This window comes from Archocentrus centrarchus, chromosome 1, assembly GCF_007364275.1.
Source record: "Archocentrus centrarchus isolate MPI-CPG fArcCen1 chromosome 1, fArcCen1, whole genome shotgun sequence".
NCBI lineage: Eukaryota > Metazoa > Chordata > Actinopteri > Cichliformes > Cichlidae > Archocentrus > Archocentrus centrarchus.
This window is the reverse complement of record NC_044346.1, coordinates 17,230,862-17,249,018: the sequence shown is the minus strand read 5'-3', so window position 1 is coordinate 17,249,018 and position 18,157 is coordinate 17,230,862. Positions and strand designations below refer to the sequence as shown.

Genomic DNA, 18,157 nt, shown 5'->3' with positions numbered 1-18,157 from the left:
AAGCCTTTCTCACGGACTTTCTCAGTATAACTTGAAGGAGATCAAAGATCTGGTGTATTCTCTGTGGCTGATGAAAATGCATTTTTAAAGCTGATGAATACACAGGAGCATAATGCAGTAATGTGACCATCATTGTGCTGATATGCGTGGAAGGGAATATTTTATACTGTTAAGATTTTTATCATTAATGTGCTTCTCTGGAGCATGACAACAACCCATAACAGAGAGCTGCAGTCATAGAGAACTATGTGTAGTTATGAAAGCATGAAGACTTCTGCAACACATCGAATGGCCCCTACAGAGCACAAAGCATCGTTACAGTCAGTCTGGGATTAAATAAAGAGACAGAAGATGTGGTGACATCCACATTGTTTTTAAGAGATCCTCACTTAATTTTTAGTACACAGAGCTTTTGCACAGCTAAACCTTTGTAAAGTTTCAAAGGTTTAGGTGATCAGTTAAAGAGCCAGAACATTCAGCTCACTCTCTAACAATAACTTGCTCAATAATGGGGACAGTTCACCCCAAGATCAAATGTTTTTTCCTCCAGCCCGTAGTATTATTTATCCATTTCCATTTCAGTTTTTGGTATGAATTGCCCAATTTGGGGGATATTGTCCACCTTCTCTTGAATATAATAGAACTAAATGACACTCAACGTTCCAGAAATCATGCACCCCAAAATCCACAAACCTTGTTGTTAACAATTTCACCACCCCATGTCACCCACCAACCACATTCCTTCTCAGAAGGAAGCCTGCATCTACCTGTGATGAGAGGCTCATGACAGGGTGACAGGATGTAAAGATTAATGGTGTCTCCCCTCAGCTGAGCTGAGCTGTCAGCCAGCTGCACAGTTCCTTTGACTGGTGGATGCGGTTCAGAAGAAGGAAAATACAGACTTCACGAGTAACCGGGTCATGATTTCTGGAACCATATGTTGCTGCCAGGTGTTTCTAATATCATTTTTGGTGTTTTGACCATCGCAAGGCACGTGCCATCTGGTTCCAGTGCATTCAAGAGAAGGCAGCTGATATTGCCAATACTGGACATCCCACACCTAAACAGTTTGGAAGGATGACAGGAAGAGCAAAAATACGTAGATTTAATCTGGCGATGAACTGTCCCTTTAAACAAGCTGGTGCATCCTGGTGCTTACATATTGATGAAGCAGAAACTATTTCTTCAACTAAAATAAAGATTAATCAGTTAATATGATTTCTGTGTTATATTGTTTATCTGAGGTTGTCTTGGATCAAGCCTGCTTTGACGATACTAAAAGAGCACTCTTGATGAACGTTAAGTGAAGAACATGCAACGGTGTAAGTGGTCATTTGAATATAGCTCTGAATATATAAAGAAAAAAATCTCAGATATCTGTTTCCCTTTTATTTAGCTGCACTGTCTGCTATATCCTTCCCTGCATATCACAGTAACAGCTGACACCTTCTGGCTATTTCTTAAAGCATGTAACCCTTTTCATAATTGAAAAAGAAAAAAAAAAAAGAAAAAATCCAAACCTGTTACATCAATCTCTACCCCTCTACGCCCTCTACATGCTGCACTCATCCAGTCATGACAGGGAAAGACTGACACACAAAAGCTTAAAAACTCTCTCCCTCAGGAGATTTTGATAGGATGAATATGATGCTGGGCCGTTTTCTCGTTCTCACGTCAAAAACCGTGGCAAATTTAGACCGAACACCTTTATCCATCCCTCCTTATTCATATTTATGAGAAGTGACTGACAAACTCATTGTTGGGTAATTACAGTGTGGTGAACCTTCATTGTCTTTAGATTGGTAGAGACTGAGACATGCTGTGCTTTGGCTTGCTGCACTAATGCAAACCTCTTCCATGTAGATATTATTAGTCGCTGTTTGCTTAGCAACCACAACACATGTCTGACATTTTTGTACGATGAAAACGCTTTGCCTGGAGTTTATTTTATTTTGGCTGTGAGAATGTTTTTTTGTTGTTGTTGGGTTTTTTTAAAGGTGACAAAGGAGACGATGGCTAAGAAAAAAGAAAAGAAAGTCTCATAATTATTATTATCAGTATTATTATTATCATTATAATACCTAAGCATAAAGGCTCAAGATTAAGCATGTTGATGTTATTTAACTAATGCCAACACCACATGGGAAATCAGTGGAGGAGGCAACACCTACAAATAGCAGTGGTAAATAATTCATCCTAATGGAATACCTACATTATATTTTTGGAACAGGTGTTATTATAGTCTGAAAACAAATGCAGTTCTCTGTGTGATCTTAAGATAGTTAAGCTGAATTTTACATGTCATGTTAGAATAAATATGCCATACCTAAACAGATCAGTAAACCACCTGAACAGAAGAAAGACAGAGAAGGTAGTTTGAGCTGTGAACAGCAGGGGGCACCAGTAATATGCCTGGATTGACTGAACTGTTACTGAAAGAAAAAAAAATAGTTTTTAATAATCAGAATAAGATCAAATCAAATATTTAAACTGTTTACAGACACTGTGTCTTGATACTAATTATCCCCTTGCTGGCAATTCAAATCAGCATAATGTTTATAGATAAATACACAAATAGTTAGTGTATAAAATACAGAGTGATATAAATACTAAAGTGTGTGTGAGCTGCCATATTGTCACTCTGGAGATTTTTTTTCCTTTTACAAATCAGTTTACTCACTGACCAGCGACCACACACTGTGCAAAATGACAGCCAGCCTGGCTTTCATGAAGCATGAGAAATTCCTGTTAAATCAGTAAGTCAAATGGTCTTTTGCTGTCTGTTAACACTCAGGGTAACACAACGGAGCAACGCAAGAGCCCGTGGGAGCTCGGCCAATATCAATATATCACCTCAAGTGCCAATTATACTCATTAAAGGGATAAAATGAGATGAAACTGCAGGCGAACAGCTTGAAATTCATTATCACATTCGCTACACAGCAATGCAACTCCACTGTAAAGTGTGCAGTTTATTGTCAAGCAGTCCGGCCATGAAAATGAACAATCTGGAGCAAGAGGCCAAATAACAGGCAAATACAAAACATTTGGAAATCACTCGAAGACAAATTATTCATTTTGGCAAACGCTGCTGTTATTACTTGCATTGGCTCTTAACACATCTGAGCTCTTCACATCCAAAAAAAGAGCTCAGAAATGTCATAACAGCTCAGTTACTGAGGAATTATAGTTTCATTTCTCTTCTAATACAAATATATGTTTTGAATTTTCTCAACTGTGTGGCTTAGTTCAAGAGCCATTAAATAATGGAGAGAGAGAAAAAAAGTGCAGAACACAGTGCCATCTTTTGTTTTCACTAAAATAACAAGAGTGGAAAGAGATGTTGTTTTGGCTCAGTACTTGAATACATTTGTCAAATTAAAATGCACTGTACAAGCAAACATGAGCAGGGTTCCTCCTGCACAGTGGCACCCCAAAACGAGGTTTTAGCCACGTACTCAAAGTAAAATCCTCTCCTCTTTATAATACTTTAATAAAACTATAATTTTTTTTAAACAGGTTTTGTTAATTGGAGTTTGATTTACTCGAGATTTGTGCAAATAAATGCATTCTTTTCTGTCAAATTGGGTAATAATCTAATTGGCCTTTACTGTACCTAGCGATCATGCCCATCCCTGTGCACAGCAACTGCCCAAAGGCCCGTACTGAGCCCTGCATGATCCAGTGAAACAGTTAGATTGCACTGTACGCCCAATAGATATGCAACAAATGCTGCATGTGTTTTGTCAGACAAAAATATGCACAATAAAATGATTTTTCAGAGGAGTCATTTGTGCAAACTGCCACAGCACAGTCATTTCAGTTCAGTGCCACATAAAACTGTATCTGCACTGGAGGGTAGCACATACATAGCAGAGATAGGTAGAGGCTTTTGTGTTGCAGGCTGCTCAGCATGTGCCTGCACAGTCATTGTTAAAACGATTTCTGAATGGAAACCAGCGTTGCAGTCTGCAAACACATGAACGTCCTGATACCGTGATCCACGGGTTTTGCAGCAATAAATAAATAAATTTTAAAAAAATCTGTGTATCACAATGACAATGATTATCCAGATCTCTGCATCCTTAGCTTGAGCCATGGATGTTGCCATAGTAACACGAGTATGTCTTATCAAGTACAGCCCTTGTGATTTTTTTTCACTGCAACTTATTTAGGCTGTTCACTGTAGGTATGACAACAGGCTATTGAGTTGTTGCATTCATTTCCATGTTAATAGAGTTAACAGCCATTGTGTGTTAGCTTAACCTTTGATCTTGCCTTGTCAAATCGTTGTCAGCTAATATTAAATTAGGCTAGTAATAGAGGGTTTTTATGTAAATGATGTAAAATGCTGTAAAACTATAAATAGGCGTAATTCAGCTGAGAGCTAATGTGATGGTCTCTGTGATATCAAAACATTTTTCCTGCGCTTTAATGATTGGAATCTGAAAAGCCATTTATGATACAGAGTGTTCAGAGGTGCAGAGGTTGAATGTTAATCCTATTCAACATAATCACAGTATATTTTGGATGTAATACTATGATGGCTCACATGCATTAAGCGGCAGTTCTGTTCCTTAAGAAGCGCAATCGTCTTGTTTAAACATTAAAGGTTCTAATTTCGCCTCATTTGCATCAAACTCAGTGTAAATAATCGTGAAACTGGTGCCAGTCTGGAGGCTTACAGTACTTTCATCTCTGCAGCATTTTGCTTACACAGAACAACCACAAAAGTGCAGATTTTATTTGAACTTGGAAGCCACTTTGTAGCTCAAGCTCGTCGCACACTTGCGCTTCCTCCCTCGTTGAAAATAATGAGGCTGTTTGATGTGAGGCCACTATGGGCCGTAATGAGAGGAGTAGACTGTTCAGGACACATGAAAGCTCTTCAGTCCATTTGGACCGTGAGCGGCCATTACGGTGCGGGACCGAGAAACCATGGAGGTCTGCTGACTTTATGAAGGGGGTACAGGATTTAATGATTGAGGCAACAGCTAAATCTGTCACCCTTTTAACATCTTGTGGAAGGAGGGAGAAAATGTTTCAGAGGTGTTAAACATAGGGAGACCCGCGACATTCGAGGGCACGGTGAATGGGCCATATGAACAGAAACGCGGTCGCATTAAAAACGACTGAGTGCAGCACAGCTACTGTAGGAGATCACAAATGAAGAGAATGTGCAACATAAATGAAAGTCCTTGATTGTACCGGCTCTGTGACTGTTTAAGTGATTGTTCAACTTCAATCATACTTCTGGATTCGCTCGCAATGATAATTTCTTTGAGGGTTATTCTTTCTTTTTTTTTTTTCTTTTTAAAAAAAGACTGTTTTTTAATGACCCACAAAGTGATGAGTCCATAAATTATCTGTTTCTCATCCAAAGGCAGGAAGCAGCACATCTACCTCTCATCATATCAATCTCTTCCTCCTTTACTAGACACCACTGTCAGTAGTGCCAGAAGAGACACAAACACAAGTGAGTGGATGAGTAGGAGGAAGGAGAGGCTGATGGTGATGGAAGGATCAGCAGCTCTTCATTTATCTGCAGGACCGTGGAGGAAGAGCTCCAGCTGGGATGGGGTTAATATTTACCCGACCTCAGAACTCATACAGGACAGTGTGATTTGTCACCTGAGTAGTAAACCCCAGTGTCAAGAATATAGTTAATGGTTAGACACAGCATCCTGCCACTTCCTAACAAAGGAAGGCCTGCCTCAGCCGCAGAGTGCTTTGGACCCTGTCACTCTCTTGTCTCCCCAAAGTTGGCACTTCCCGATCAGTTAATGGTTAACAGACATGTGGATGTATCAATCTTGAGGAGTGACAAGGAGTATAAATGCACAAATACACAGACGGTGGGAGCTCAATGCTGATGCTGTAAACATATCTTGTTAACAGGAAGCAGACCCTATGCCGCAACAGCATTGAGTGACAGGATCACCGATGACTAACAACAACAGCACTTGCTCTTTTTTTTTTTCCCCTCTCCTGTTTTCTAACTAAGCATTTGTGCCGCTCCTTCTTCAAAGCATAAATTAGCATCAGTTTCTTGATTAAGCCTTTGGAGGAACCCTGATTTAAGAAAAATATTTATTGGCCAAGAGGTAATTCAATCAAAGAGTGGTCAAATGGACAAAATGTACATGGATAATTTAGCAAACTATGCCCTTAATAAATTTAACCCCCCCAAAGCTGCTCAGTTTCCAGTCTTGCTAGGCCAGATACACTCTAAAGCAGTTACAAAAACTACAAAATCACATGACAAGTGAATTCTACAGAGAGAGAAAGTGTTTTGATTTTTAAATGAGTGCTGCTGATGTGACTCATACATATGAAAGCCCCCATTTAAAGCACAGAGAATCAGAGGAAAGGGACAAAACATGTCTCTTTAGGTTTCCAACACCCTACAGGTTTGAGATCAGAGACGACTCCTGTCTGATATATGGCTAGCTCTTTTATGCTCGGGAAACATACTGTATCGCATACGCCCCTGTGTGACCCCGGCATGGCTCCTACACACTCAGACAAGGAGAGACGTCACTCTGAGCGCTCTCCTCTGGTAAAAGTGACAGTCAATCACCACCTTAAAGCCACAGAGAGGAGGGAGGGGGGGTTACAGCTAGCTATTATGTACTGCTGGGGAGAAAGCAGGGAGAAGGGATAAGGAGGGGAGGGGAGGGGGACTATGTGATGCTGCATACAGTTCTGCTATTCAGCTAACCAGAGGCCAGCACAGTGGCCTGTGGAAACAGAGCAGGCTCAAGAAAAATGTTCACATTTTGCTACATTTCAAAAGAAACAAAGGTTTTAATCCATTAGATTAAAAAGCTACAGTTACTAGTTACAATGTAAATACAATGTTCATATAAAATATATAACAAAATGTAATATATGATCCTACTTTTTCAAGCAGGACTTTTGCAAGATCCACTAATAACTGAGACCAAAAGCTTGAAAATCCAACAAGAGCCCTTTTTGATTACCTCGACCCTTTCAAAACCTTTCCATGCAATTTAATTCTAGATGGTATGATTGGAGACATACTGCTACAGCTATAAACACCGACTAAAGAAACAGAGTGTCAGACCTAAAGTAGGCTTTCACTTAAAAAATCAGCAAGGCTCATCTTTTTTTTTTTTTTTTTTTATGCACGGTAACAAAGAGTAGTAAAACAAAAGTGGTGTGTTTTGCAGTCACAAAGAGGAACATGGAAAGCTCAGCTTAGCTAACTGGAAAAAAAACCAAAACATTTTTAGTTAAGGAACTGAGTGGCCCTGCAAAGGGTCGAGCAGAAACCTTTGCGTAACGAATTCTAAATTGTTAGGTAATAATATAACAGTTGGGATGAATATGAGAAGCAGTGAATTCAGGTGGTTTTACAAGTAGTAGATGAATGTTTACAAAGAAAAGATGACAGCTATGGAAATATTGTTAAAACATCCAACCATAGCTGTTAGATTAATGGAGAAAATTGCTAGGCTAAATAGATAAAGATAAATGGTGAGCTGAGAGTAGCCCAGAAATTGTTAAAATAGCTAATAGTATTTTATAAAGAGGTGAAGGGCTGAAAAGCTGAAATTAACGGATACATTAAAAAAAAAAAGCAGACAGCTACGTTACAATATATAGCTTACACTGATGAATAAGGAGCCTTACCAAAACACAGAGAGACTGGGTAAAAACTGGTTTAACAATGTCAACTTTTATAAAATCAAGTGTTTTTTAAAAAGCACATTTAAGCATGACAGTTGATTGATTGAAGGTTAGGCTACTTGTAACCACAACAGATTTAATTCTAAAATCTTAAATTTTCCAAACAAATACTGCATGATTCCCTCTTGTGAGTATTTGTTTTCATTCTACCCTCTATCTGGGGAGGCCTGAGATGTTCAGGAAGATTGGAGGTCTTTCGGAGAATGATAACCTGCCTCCTTTCTGTTTGCTGCTGTCTGTTTCGCCTCTGCAAAGGGCCTCAAGGACAGCCTGGCTGCTTGTTGACAGTGCCGACACTCAGTGAGTTCCCTTATCTGACGGGAGGGTATAAAGAAAACGGTGCAGATGGATAAACTTCAGAACTGGATGACCATACTTGCTGTAACATGGGCTCATCTCTCTTCTCCTTGATATCAAGTTGTTCCATAATAAATGTTTCTATATTTCATACTATTCATCTGCATGGTAAAAACACCTCTGTATGATTTAGGCCACTTATGTAGCTGACAAAAAGTAATGGGCCTTTCTGTTCTCAGTTATTCTTCCCTAATGGCTCCAATCCACAACTGTCAGAATTCACCAGGTATTAAAACAACGGCGGTGGCAGAGAAAGCAAGCTGCTAATGCTGAAGTAGCTACATTTTGCATACATTTCATGGAGCTCCTGAGAGCCACGCTTGATTTCGCTGGTTAATTTAGATGCAGAATATGTACTGTAGTTGGTGTTGCGGCTGGTGTGCACATGCAAATTGTCGCCCTGCTTGACGGGAGGGTGCACTGTATGAGCATGTTCAGCCCACTCATTTTTACACTACTAGTCTTCATGTCCCAGCCCAGCCTCCTCTCTCCCAGTCTCTGATTCCATCTTGGCAATGACAGACATGTATACATACACACCACACACACACACACACACACACACACACACACACACACACACACACACACACACACACACACACACACACACACACACACACACACAAACACACACTTCAAACTCAATCGGCCTTCCCCACTCACTTCTTTCTCTTACTGAACCACACATGCGCACAGTTTCCTCAGACTTCGACACGTTCCCTCTGCTTCTCTATGGGTGAGCCATCATTATCCAGAAAGAGTGCCAGTGTTTGGCCACAGTGTGCCTTCTTCCCAACGTTGAACTGAACAGCTGAGACATCGGCTGCTGGTAGTGACACGGCTGTCAGGGACATGCCTCATTACGGCTGCTGCAAATGTCAAAGCACTAAAGTAATCGCTCACAGCTCAACTGGACACATGGACATACAGTAAATTATTTTAAGGGAAGAAGGGTTAACAGGTGTGTGGGGTGTGTGTATACGCTGATGTTGCAGAGATTTTACAGATCTTTTTCGTTTGAGGTAATTTCCCACATGCCTTCATGCTAATGTGACAGCAGATTTCTGGATATTTGCAACACATAATAGCATGGTAGACATTTTTTTTTTTTATGTGAGCACAAACTTCCTTCAGAGTTATTACTGCCAATCCAGGGATGCTTTCAGCTACTTTATATATGCACTCTAAGTTGATTTCTTCCACACATAGCCACAGTAAGTATTTGTGCTGGGTAGTTCCTATTCCCAGCTTTGCTGGGATGTCCTTTAGGTGCTCATCACCCTTGGTTGGAGCACAGCTAATTTAAGCTGCCACCGGGTGATTAGATTAATGGTGATGGAGGGAGGAGTGAAAAGCTAATCATGATGGAAAACATGCAGTTAGCCAATGCAGTTCGTCTGAAATCTGAAACAACTGATTTCAGGGACTTTTAAGGAGCAGAATCAAAGTTGCTGACACAACATTGCCAAATCATCACTTTATACAGTTGCAATCAGAAATGTGAACCTCCTTTAACTGATGAGATATTATAGTGATGTGAATAAAAGGTAATCAAAGCATATCAACTTCAATCTGGTAAACAGCCAAAGAAAGCTCCAAAGTGCATATTAGAGGGATTTTGGAGAACATAGTGTTAAGCTTAGTAATACTGCTACAAATAAAGAATATTTCTCAAAAAAAAGAAGCCCAAAAGCCAAATTACTCACCACCCAAAGTCGATATTTAATAAAAATATTCTCTCACTTTTATGACCAGTGATTAATGTTTCCAGTACTTTCTCACAAGCTCTCTTTCTGAGATTTTAGCCAGGTCCTCGTGTTTCCAGCTTCCTTTGCTTTCCATACTGCCACAGCTTTCTTTACATCCCACTAATGACTTTCAGTAGGACTCAGTTCCAGGCCACTCAAGGACATTTGAGGAATGCTTCCTGAACCAAGCTTTGGTTGGATTTTCAGGGTTGCTATCTTACTACAAAGTCCAGTGATTACCAGTTTTCTGTTAATACACTGAGGGCATCACATTCTTTTGCAATATGGCCTTGGTATTTTAAATCCAAGATGCCAGTCACATGGTCAACATTTTTCAATTTACTGCAGCAGCAAAACGCGATTCTTCTTGCCTTAATGTCCTCCTATGGGTACATGACTCCAAACAGTTCCAGTTTAGTCTTCCATCCATCCATCCATCCATCCATCCATCCATCCATTTTTTTGCGCTTATCATTTTCTGGGTTGCGGGGGGGTGGAGCATATCCCAGCTGCCATAGGGCGAGAGGCAGGGTGCACCCTGGACAGGTCACCAGCCTGTCGCAGGGCCAACACAGAGAGACAGACAACCATTCACACTCACATTCATGCTCTCATTCACACCTATGGGCAATTTAGAATCATCAGTTAACTTAACCCGTCCATCACGTCATAAGTTTCATTCTCACAAGCTGACGTTAATGTGTTTTTGATCATAAATTGTTTCGCTTGTGTATCCCTTGTAGTCTTTATTGATATTTAATCAGATCCTTAACATGGCTGCTTCCAGCTGTTGTTTTCATATGTCTGAGAAATGTTCCTCTTTCTTTCACACCCAGATAGGTTTGCTGCTTTACCATGAGCTCTCAACTTACATTAGATGACTCAAACTATGTCTTTTGAAATTTTCACAGCATATTTTCTTTTAAAAAAACCATTCACTTTTGGTGTGATTAAATATTTTATTTTGACAGAGCTGCTTTATATGTGCCAGGTTGGGTGCTCAGTGTCACAGAATTAATTACCAGAGGTTTAGTTACAGCAGTTGCTACAGTATCCTTTCATATTAGTAATATTACATAGTGGTTAAGCATTATGACATGACAAAAACACAAAGAAATATCTGTAATTCATAAATCTTACAGAACACATTTTCATAAAACTGTTAGAAATGCACTTTATAAAAATGCTAGACAATCAGTCTTATTGTAACCCCTACACACTCAGGGTTAAATCATTTTAAAGTCCAAGCATACAACTGACTTTTTTCACATATTCAGCAGGTATGGCTCAATATTAGCATTTATAGGTAATCATATCTCTGGCCATCTGATGAATTTAAGTTCTATAATCATTCTCCTTTTGGCACTGCTTTTGGTCCCCACCTGCTCTTGAAGTAAATGCCTCTCCTTAACAGTTTAGTACTCCACTTATGTTCATCAGTCCGCTGCTATTTAGCTGTGTGCTTTTTTATGCCAAGCTGGGAAGGTACAGCAGACTTTCGGAGCTTTATTGCATAAAACAGCTGGATGCTGTTGCTGTGAGCGTGGTGATAGCGGACAAAACAGCTGTGACCACAAACCAAAACAGTGAGCTGAAAGATGCTAAAATGTTCCACTGACTTATAGACAAACACACTACAAACACAGTACCGTTTGTTATTAAAAAAAAAAAATCTAAAGTGTTTCTAAATGGATTATTATTTATGTTTCATTGAAACAGCACCCTTGTTCCTCTGCTGAAGCATCAAACATCCGAACCACAAGATTAAAAAGACACTGGTGTATGGTTTTGAATATTTTTGAATGCACTGAAAACATTATTTACACTGATTTTCCAGTTTCCTGGAGGTTGTCACAGTAAACGCACGGCCGTGCTGCAGCAGCATTCTAAGACCTAAACCTGCAATGTTCCAAGGGCACCTGTAAATTTTCCCAAGTAACTAAATTACTATAAAGTCATTCATCTAGCCTGGGTATGTTCCCCGCTTTCCATTCACCTCAGGTGCAGCATATGCCTTTGATGCAGATGTGTTGCGCACTGGATAAAAGTAGACTGCACTCCTTGACCCAGAGTTGACTTGCCAGTTATGAAGGAACAAGGAGGAAAAAAAGTTTTTTCTTTTCTTTTTTTTTTCTTTCACTTTGGTGCTTCGCCTGATCAGTAATACAAATGAAGAATTTAGGAGCCAGAGCAAAGGAAAGAATTGGGCACTTTAAAATGTTTGCATAACAAGCACCTTCTCACTGCAAAGGTTCTCTTCTTTTTAATCACCTGCACTCTCCAGACCACCTACACCCTTCTTCATGATCAGATACAGGACTGACTGGCTGATGTACGATCCGAGGAATTAATCTGCTAAGCCTGATTGCCATTACCGCCATGCGATTATGCACCTTGATTACCGAGCCCACCCCAAGGACCGTGACGTGCCCTGGTGCACATTTTAAAGGTGCGCATAAAATTATGTGGTGATTACCCCACAATGGATCAATCCACAAGCGAATGAGACTGTGTGGCCATATAGACCGTCTCAAGTAGGACTGTGATTATTAATAGGTACTTGAGGTGACCTGATACCTGGAGCTTGAACCAATGAAATTGCTTCTGAACCTTCATATACGCAAATAAATTCCTTTTCATACATTTTGAAAGTCATTATTGGATTATTGTTGTAGAGGCAGAATTGTTTGGAGTTCAAGCATGGATAAAAGGGATGTTGGACTCTTCAGAGACAACTGGAGCTGTACTTATCCCTCTTAAGACAGACTTCAGACATTTAATGGCAGCACAGATTCAAAGGGGCTTCAGACTTAGGAGGATGGTGGTATGCTTATTAGCCTATATCATCATATAGAACTAATAGAGGTCAGTGTGCTGTTGTGTGATGAAAAAGAAAATGAAAAATAAATTATGTGTAAAAACAAAACTGCTGTGTGCCAAATTGGGGGAAAAAGGGATGCTTGTGATTACAAGTAATGAACATGTAAGTACAAATCATCCTGTAGTGACACTTATCCTCAGAATTTGGGCCCATCTAATCCTTCCCTGTCATTTTTAAGGATTTTTTTTTTTTTATTTAATCCTGAGCCAAAGTACTCATTTGGTGCAGCAGATAAATAGTAGCATTGACTTATCCAAAAGCAATCCTACATCAAGCGATTAATTGGATGAGACAATAAGAGAGTAAAATCTCATCTGTTCATGGTTTTCTCCTTGGTCACACATGGAATATGTTAGTCACACAGACATGCTGCCTTGGATACCCACCTCACCACCACCAGTGCAACAGTTTTTGTTAACATGTTTGCATTAATAATGCCCTGGCAAGGATTTAATGGACTTGATGTGCTACAATTCACAGTGGTCCACGTTCTTAGAAAGCATGGTACTCTGTGGCGGTCATGTGCCCTCCCTGCACAATTACTTAATGGCTTCAGCAATTATGCATATCTACAGGAGTAAAAAAAAAAAGAATGGAAAAAAACACACAAACGTCAGTCAGCGGAAAGGAACTGATTTATGTCTTTTGTTAGGAAGATTTATAACATGCTGAATGTATTTAATAAAGGCAACACTGCTGAAACCGTGCTCACATGCTACAGATACATCGAGGACCATTTACAGTATGCAAATGTGAATTTGAGCTTACAAATGCACAATTGCAGAGATTCCACCACTGGCCACAGTTCAATAACTCTTCAGTCTTCAAGTGTCTGGATAATGGTCACTGTGACTGCACATCGCTGCAATTCAAAACCTCAACTATCCATCACTGGACAATGTTTGCCACTAAAACAACACAGATAAGCGAGTGCATGTTGATGCCGCTTGGGCCATGCGCTATTGTAAGCAATGATGAGTGATAGACACGAGAGGATGGGTACATACTATTCACAGTGCTCCATGTGGCAGCTTGCATTTCCACACTGCTACAGTATGTTTGTCAGCCACAGACAACGCAGGCACTTACGCACTGCCGTGGGCATGCAAAGTAGTGATCTGCCAGCCAACTGCGTCATGGGCAGTGTACCACCGTGGAGACCCTCATACATGGCTGCACGGCTTGCAGTGACAGATTGTAAGATTTTGACATGTTGAAAGTCGTGCTCAAAAATCATACGCATGTACAGACTACAACAAAACCGTGTCATATTTGCTTTTATCTTAAGCATTACATGTACAATGCTCTCTTGTTTATAGAGTGCTGCTTTGAAAAAAAAAACACTTTAAAGATTACAAAAAGAAGAAATGGCTTTCACCACAGCTTTGTGTCACTTTTTTTTTCTTGTAGAAGGGTTTGAAGGCACAAAGACTATTACCTGCATTTACAAGAATGCAATGTGAAGTTTTGACAAGAGGAGGCTAAAGTTCCAACATTATTCGAAAGAAACAAAATCACGATAATAGACCATAATCATGTTCAGCAGCTGAGTTGAAATTAATATCCTTTTATAGGAAAAAATGGATGGTTGAATGAACAAAGGAGTGAATGAACGCAGGGCTTGAGATCATCTCATTGACATGGCAAGAAAATGTCCTGTTTAACAAGATTATCATGGCACACATGGTGTTCATCTCCACATTCACATCAAGAGAAAATCTTTGAAGTCAACGGGATTCAGGGTAAGGCATTCACTGTAATGTGTTTGAGCCTCATGAGTCACAGGGCAGAACTGTGATGTCTAATGTTAGGGCTACAGTGCGGTGCCACAGGGGGCCTGTTATAATGTTTATTTTGGGAAGAGACACACTCATCTGAATGCTCCAATGGGGGGTCTCAGCGGCGTATGATACGATTGAGCAAAGTGAGATCATTCCAAACCACACACGAGAAACTTGCTGTTTCCAGAAAATTTTATTTTGTTCATAAACTTTTCATAAAAATAACAACATCAATATTAATTTAAAGTATTGTAGAAACTGTGTATGTACAAAATCTTTACTTGAACAGTTAATATAACTTAAGGCGAGTTAAATTACTTTTTGCAGTACCCTGTTGGTGACAGTTTCACCAAACTCTGAACATTTTTTTGTTTTTTTTGTTTTAGTTTTTTTTTTTTTTTGTTTTTCTGCTAAAGTGTGAACATTTTCAGCATACAGTATCTCCAGCAAAAGATACTAGGAGTCAAAACCCTTTCATCGCCAAGGTAAAGTCTACAGAAACTCGCAGCAATGTGTGCTACCTGATTACTTAAAAGCAATGGGGTTTTTTTTTATATGATTTGCTAGTTTTTTCTAGCTTGATTAAACATACCTCTGTACATACTGTAAAATCATTTGAATTGAAAAGCCGTACCACAACTAGAGTACATTCCCTTTTAAATCTAGATCAACAATTCAATGAAATAACTCTCATCGTACCAACAATGGGATGAAGTGCGAAAAGGTTTGATATCAAATTGTAACATTTAAAATATTGTGTTACTAAACAATAGCCCTCAAAAACCAAGACATTATTTATGATTTAGAATACATTTCACCTTAAAAAGGACGCTCAAATATACTTGTAAAATATACAGTTAGCTATAAAAATACAAAGAAGTACAGTAATACAAATATATTTATTTCCCATTTATGATATATCTTTCACAACTGTAATAATCCAAACAATTGTAACACAACACAAAGACCAATGACAAAAAACACTGACAGCATAATGATAAGAAGATAAACAAACACTAAATCTGATCAAAGATGGGCAGCTTTATGGTCAAAGCCATAAATATGTTAGTCTACATTCATGTCAATAACCCTCACTGTGAAGTGAAGGAGTACCTTGACAGTGGTTGATATTCCGGTTAAAGGAAAAAAAGAACACTGACATAAACATGCATTTTAAGAAACATAGTCCAAACAATTGCTCTAAGAATGCTAAAAGCAGAAAATAAGAATTTTAAATGGAGATATTAATAATCTGTAAGTGCAATCCATTCAATGTCAGAGGCGAATGGAGGTTGGAGCTGTCCAGGTGAAGAGGTGCTGAACAGCAGTCATGCAATGCAGGGCAGAGAGGTTTGGCTTTACTGACAGTAACAGCAACAAGTTATTGTTGATCTGTTTACCGACTTTTAAAACTTATGCATCTTTGCATAATGTCAGCAGCATCAGCAGCCTGTAAAAAGGCCGAAGCAGTCTTCTTTCCCCTTCTCTGCTCCTCAAAAACTCTAATATTCGCAAAACCTCTTACGTTAGGTATTGGCTTGCCAGTCAGACCAACTCAGACATCAACTTGTAGTCAGCTGGTTTATCTTCCAAGACGGAAAGATCCTAATATTTTATATGTGTGGAGACACGGCCTGGTCTTCAGATTCCCTCGGGAAGAGTGAACGGCCATGCGCCGGTGGTCACCTGTGGCTTAATTTCCATTTTCTCCTTCTGTTTCAGATGTACGCGTCCATGCCGTTTTCTCTCGTCACTGCGGGCAAAGCGTTTGCCGCACACGTCGCAGGAAAACGGCTTCTCCCCGGTGTGAGTCCTGGTGTGGGTGGTAAGGTGATCGCTACGGCTGAAACTGCGCAAACAAATGCGGCACTGGAAAGGTTTGTGGCCTGTGTGGATACGAATGTGCCTGTTGAGCTCGTCCGAGCGAGAGAAGCGCCGGTCGCAGCTCTCCATGGGGCAGGTAAAGGGCTTCTCTTTGGCGGGGCCATGAGAGGCGGCGGGGCTCTTTCGGGCCCTAGGGGGCTTCGTCGCACGGGTGGTGTAACTTTGGGCAAATGAATCTGGCAACAAGGAAGAATACAGGATGGAGTCTATGGTGCTCGGTAAAGCTGGTGATGTGTACAAGGAATCACATTGATTAGATGGCTGTGGAGGTTCGGGGAAGGGTTTCAGGTTAGAGGAGAGGCCCATCGGCGGCGGTGGGAGGTAATTATTGTACATGGAACTGGAGTAGCTCTGAGAACAGGTGTCAGAGAAACACGGTTCCTGTTTAATACCTTCCTCCACTTTAAACTCCATTTCTGGGTTGGGACAAATTGGGGGGAACGTGTCTAAAAGTTCCTTTACATCCATTTGCTGGTCAGGGGGGAAATCACTCGACATCGGGAAGGTTTCCGTCTGGAAACTGGTCTCCAAACAGTCAGACTTACTAAGAGTCCCCCACTCATAGCAGCTGCTTTCAAACTCATTCTTTACGACGACGGGGAAAGAAGCAGCCTCTGACTTTGGTTCAGCTTTCTTCTGGTTTGGAGCTCGGGACGAGCTGAAGCTGAGCTGGGAAGATGACGGGTCTTGAACCTGGCTGCCGGCCTGATCATCAGGATACCTCGCGCACGTCTGATCTGGAGAGTATACAGGAGGAGTAGGTCCAGAGCACGTGTAGGATTGCCTCTTGGAGCCGGGGTCTCCAAAATTGCCATTGCTGCTGTCCAGCGGCGCAGGCGACGGATAAGTTCCCCGACTGTTGCCGCTCTGTTGCACTTCTGAAAGCGGCAGCGTAGATATGCCCACAATCTCAGTGATCATATTGAGGAGTGTTTCGGTGCTGCACGGCGCTCCCTGAGATGCCTCGACATAGAAACTGCCGGAGTAGGCGAGCGAGGAGGGGGTGTATGTGTCTTTTGGGCACTCGCAGGGGTTAAAAGCAAATTCTGAGTTGGAAGCTTCGGTTTTGAGAGTTGCAGGGGTTCCTTCTGTAGAATTAGAAAGAGAGAAAACTTTGTAACCCCGGGTGTTTTATATTTGGATTAAAAGAGTGGAATTTAAGCGATGGGGGAAAAAAATCTGCGTTACATAAACATTCGTGCGTATTTTGGCACATATGTGCCCTGACAAAGAGCCTTATACCTGACTGACGAGAAAAGTGCTATTACTCTCCGGTAATACTCATCTTCTACATTTTAAATGGTCATGCATGGAGATTTTTCGACAGTGCAAACATGCGAACTCACCGTGGCCAAACTGGGCAGGTACCCCCCGCTCTGCATCGACATACACCTCCTGGTTATCTTTCCGCACGCTGTTTTCCATTCCCAAGGAAGAACTGTTGCAATTCTCAAACTGAGGGTAGAAAGAATCTTTCGCATTCAAATCCATATTGTTCAACATAATGATGCACTTAAAAGTCCGTCTCTCCCAGGGAAGGAAAAAAAAGGTAAAAGGGGTAAACAAATAATGCAGACGCCTGTTTTCTTTCAACCCCCCTTTTGATGGTTTTCAACAAATCATCCAAAGTGGTCTGTGTCAAAAGGGAAAAAAAAGCAATTAACGGTATTCCTTTTCGTCTCTGCTCCTCGGTAGGTATTTGCCTGCTGTGGATTTCACATCAGCGACTTCCCCTCTCTCTCCTTATATACACTTTGGCAGCTCCCTCGGCCCTCCTCCCCATTCATCAG

At 40.6% G+C, this 18,157-nt stretch overlaps 1 protein-coding gene across 1 annotated transcript; it reads right to left on the bottom strand.

Moving 5' to 3' along the window:
- Window positions 1-16,124: 16,124 nt before the first annotated feature.
- Window positions 16,125-17,870, bottom strand: LOC115785374 (early growth response protein 1-B). The gene is made up of 2 exons (XM_030740725.1): window positions 17,714-17,870; window positions 16,125-17,455 (listed from the first exon to the last, which is right to left on the bottom strand). The coding sequence occupies exons 1-2, from the start codon at window positions 17,868-17,870 to the stop codon at window positions 16,125-16,127; spliced, it is 1,488 nt and encodes a 495-aa protein (XP_030596585.1).
- Between the last annotated feature and the right edge of the window lie 287 nt (window positions 17,871-18,157).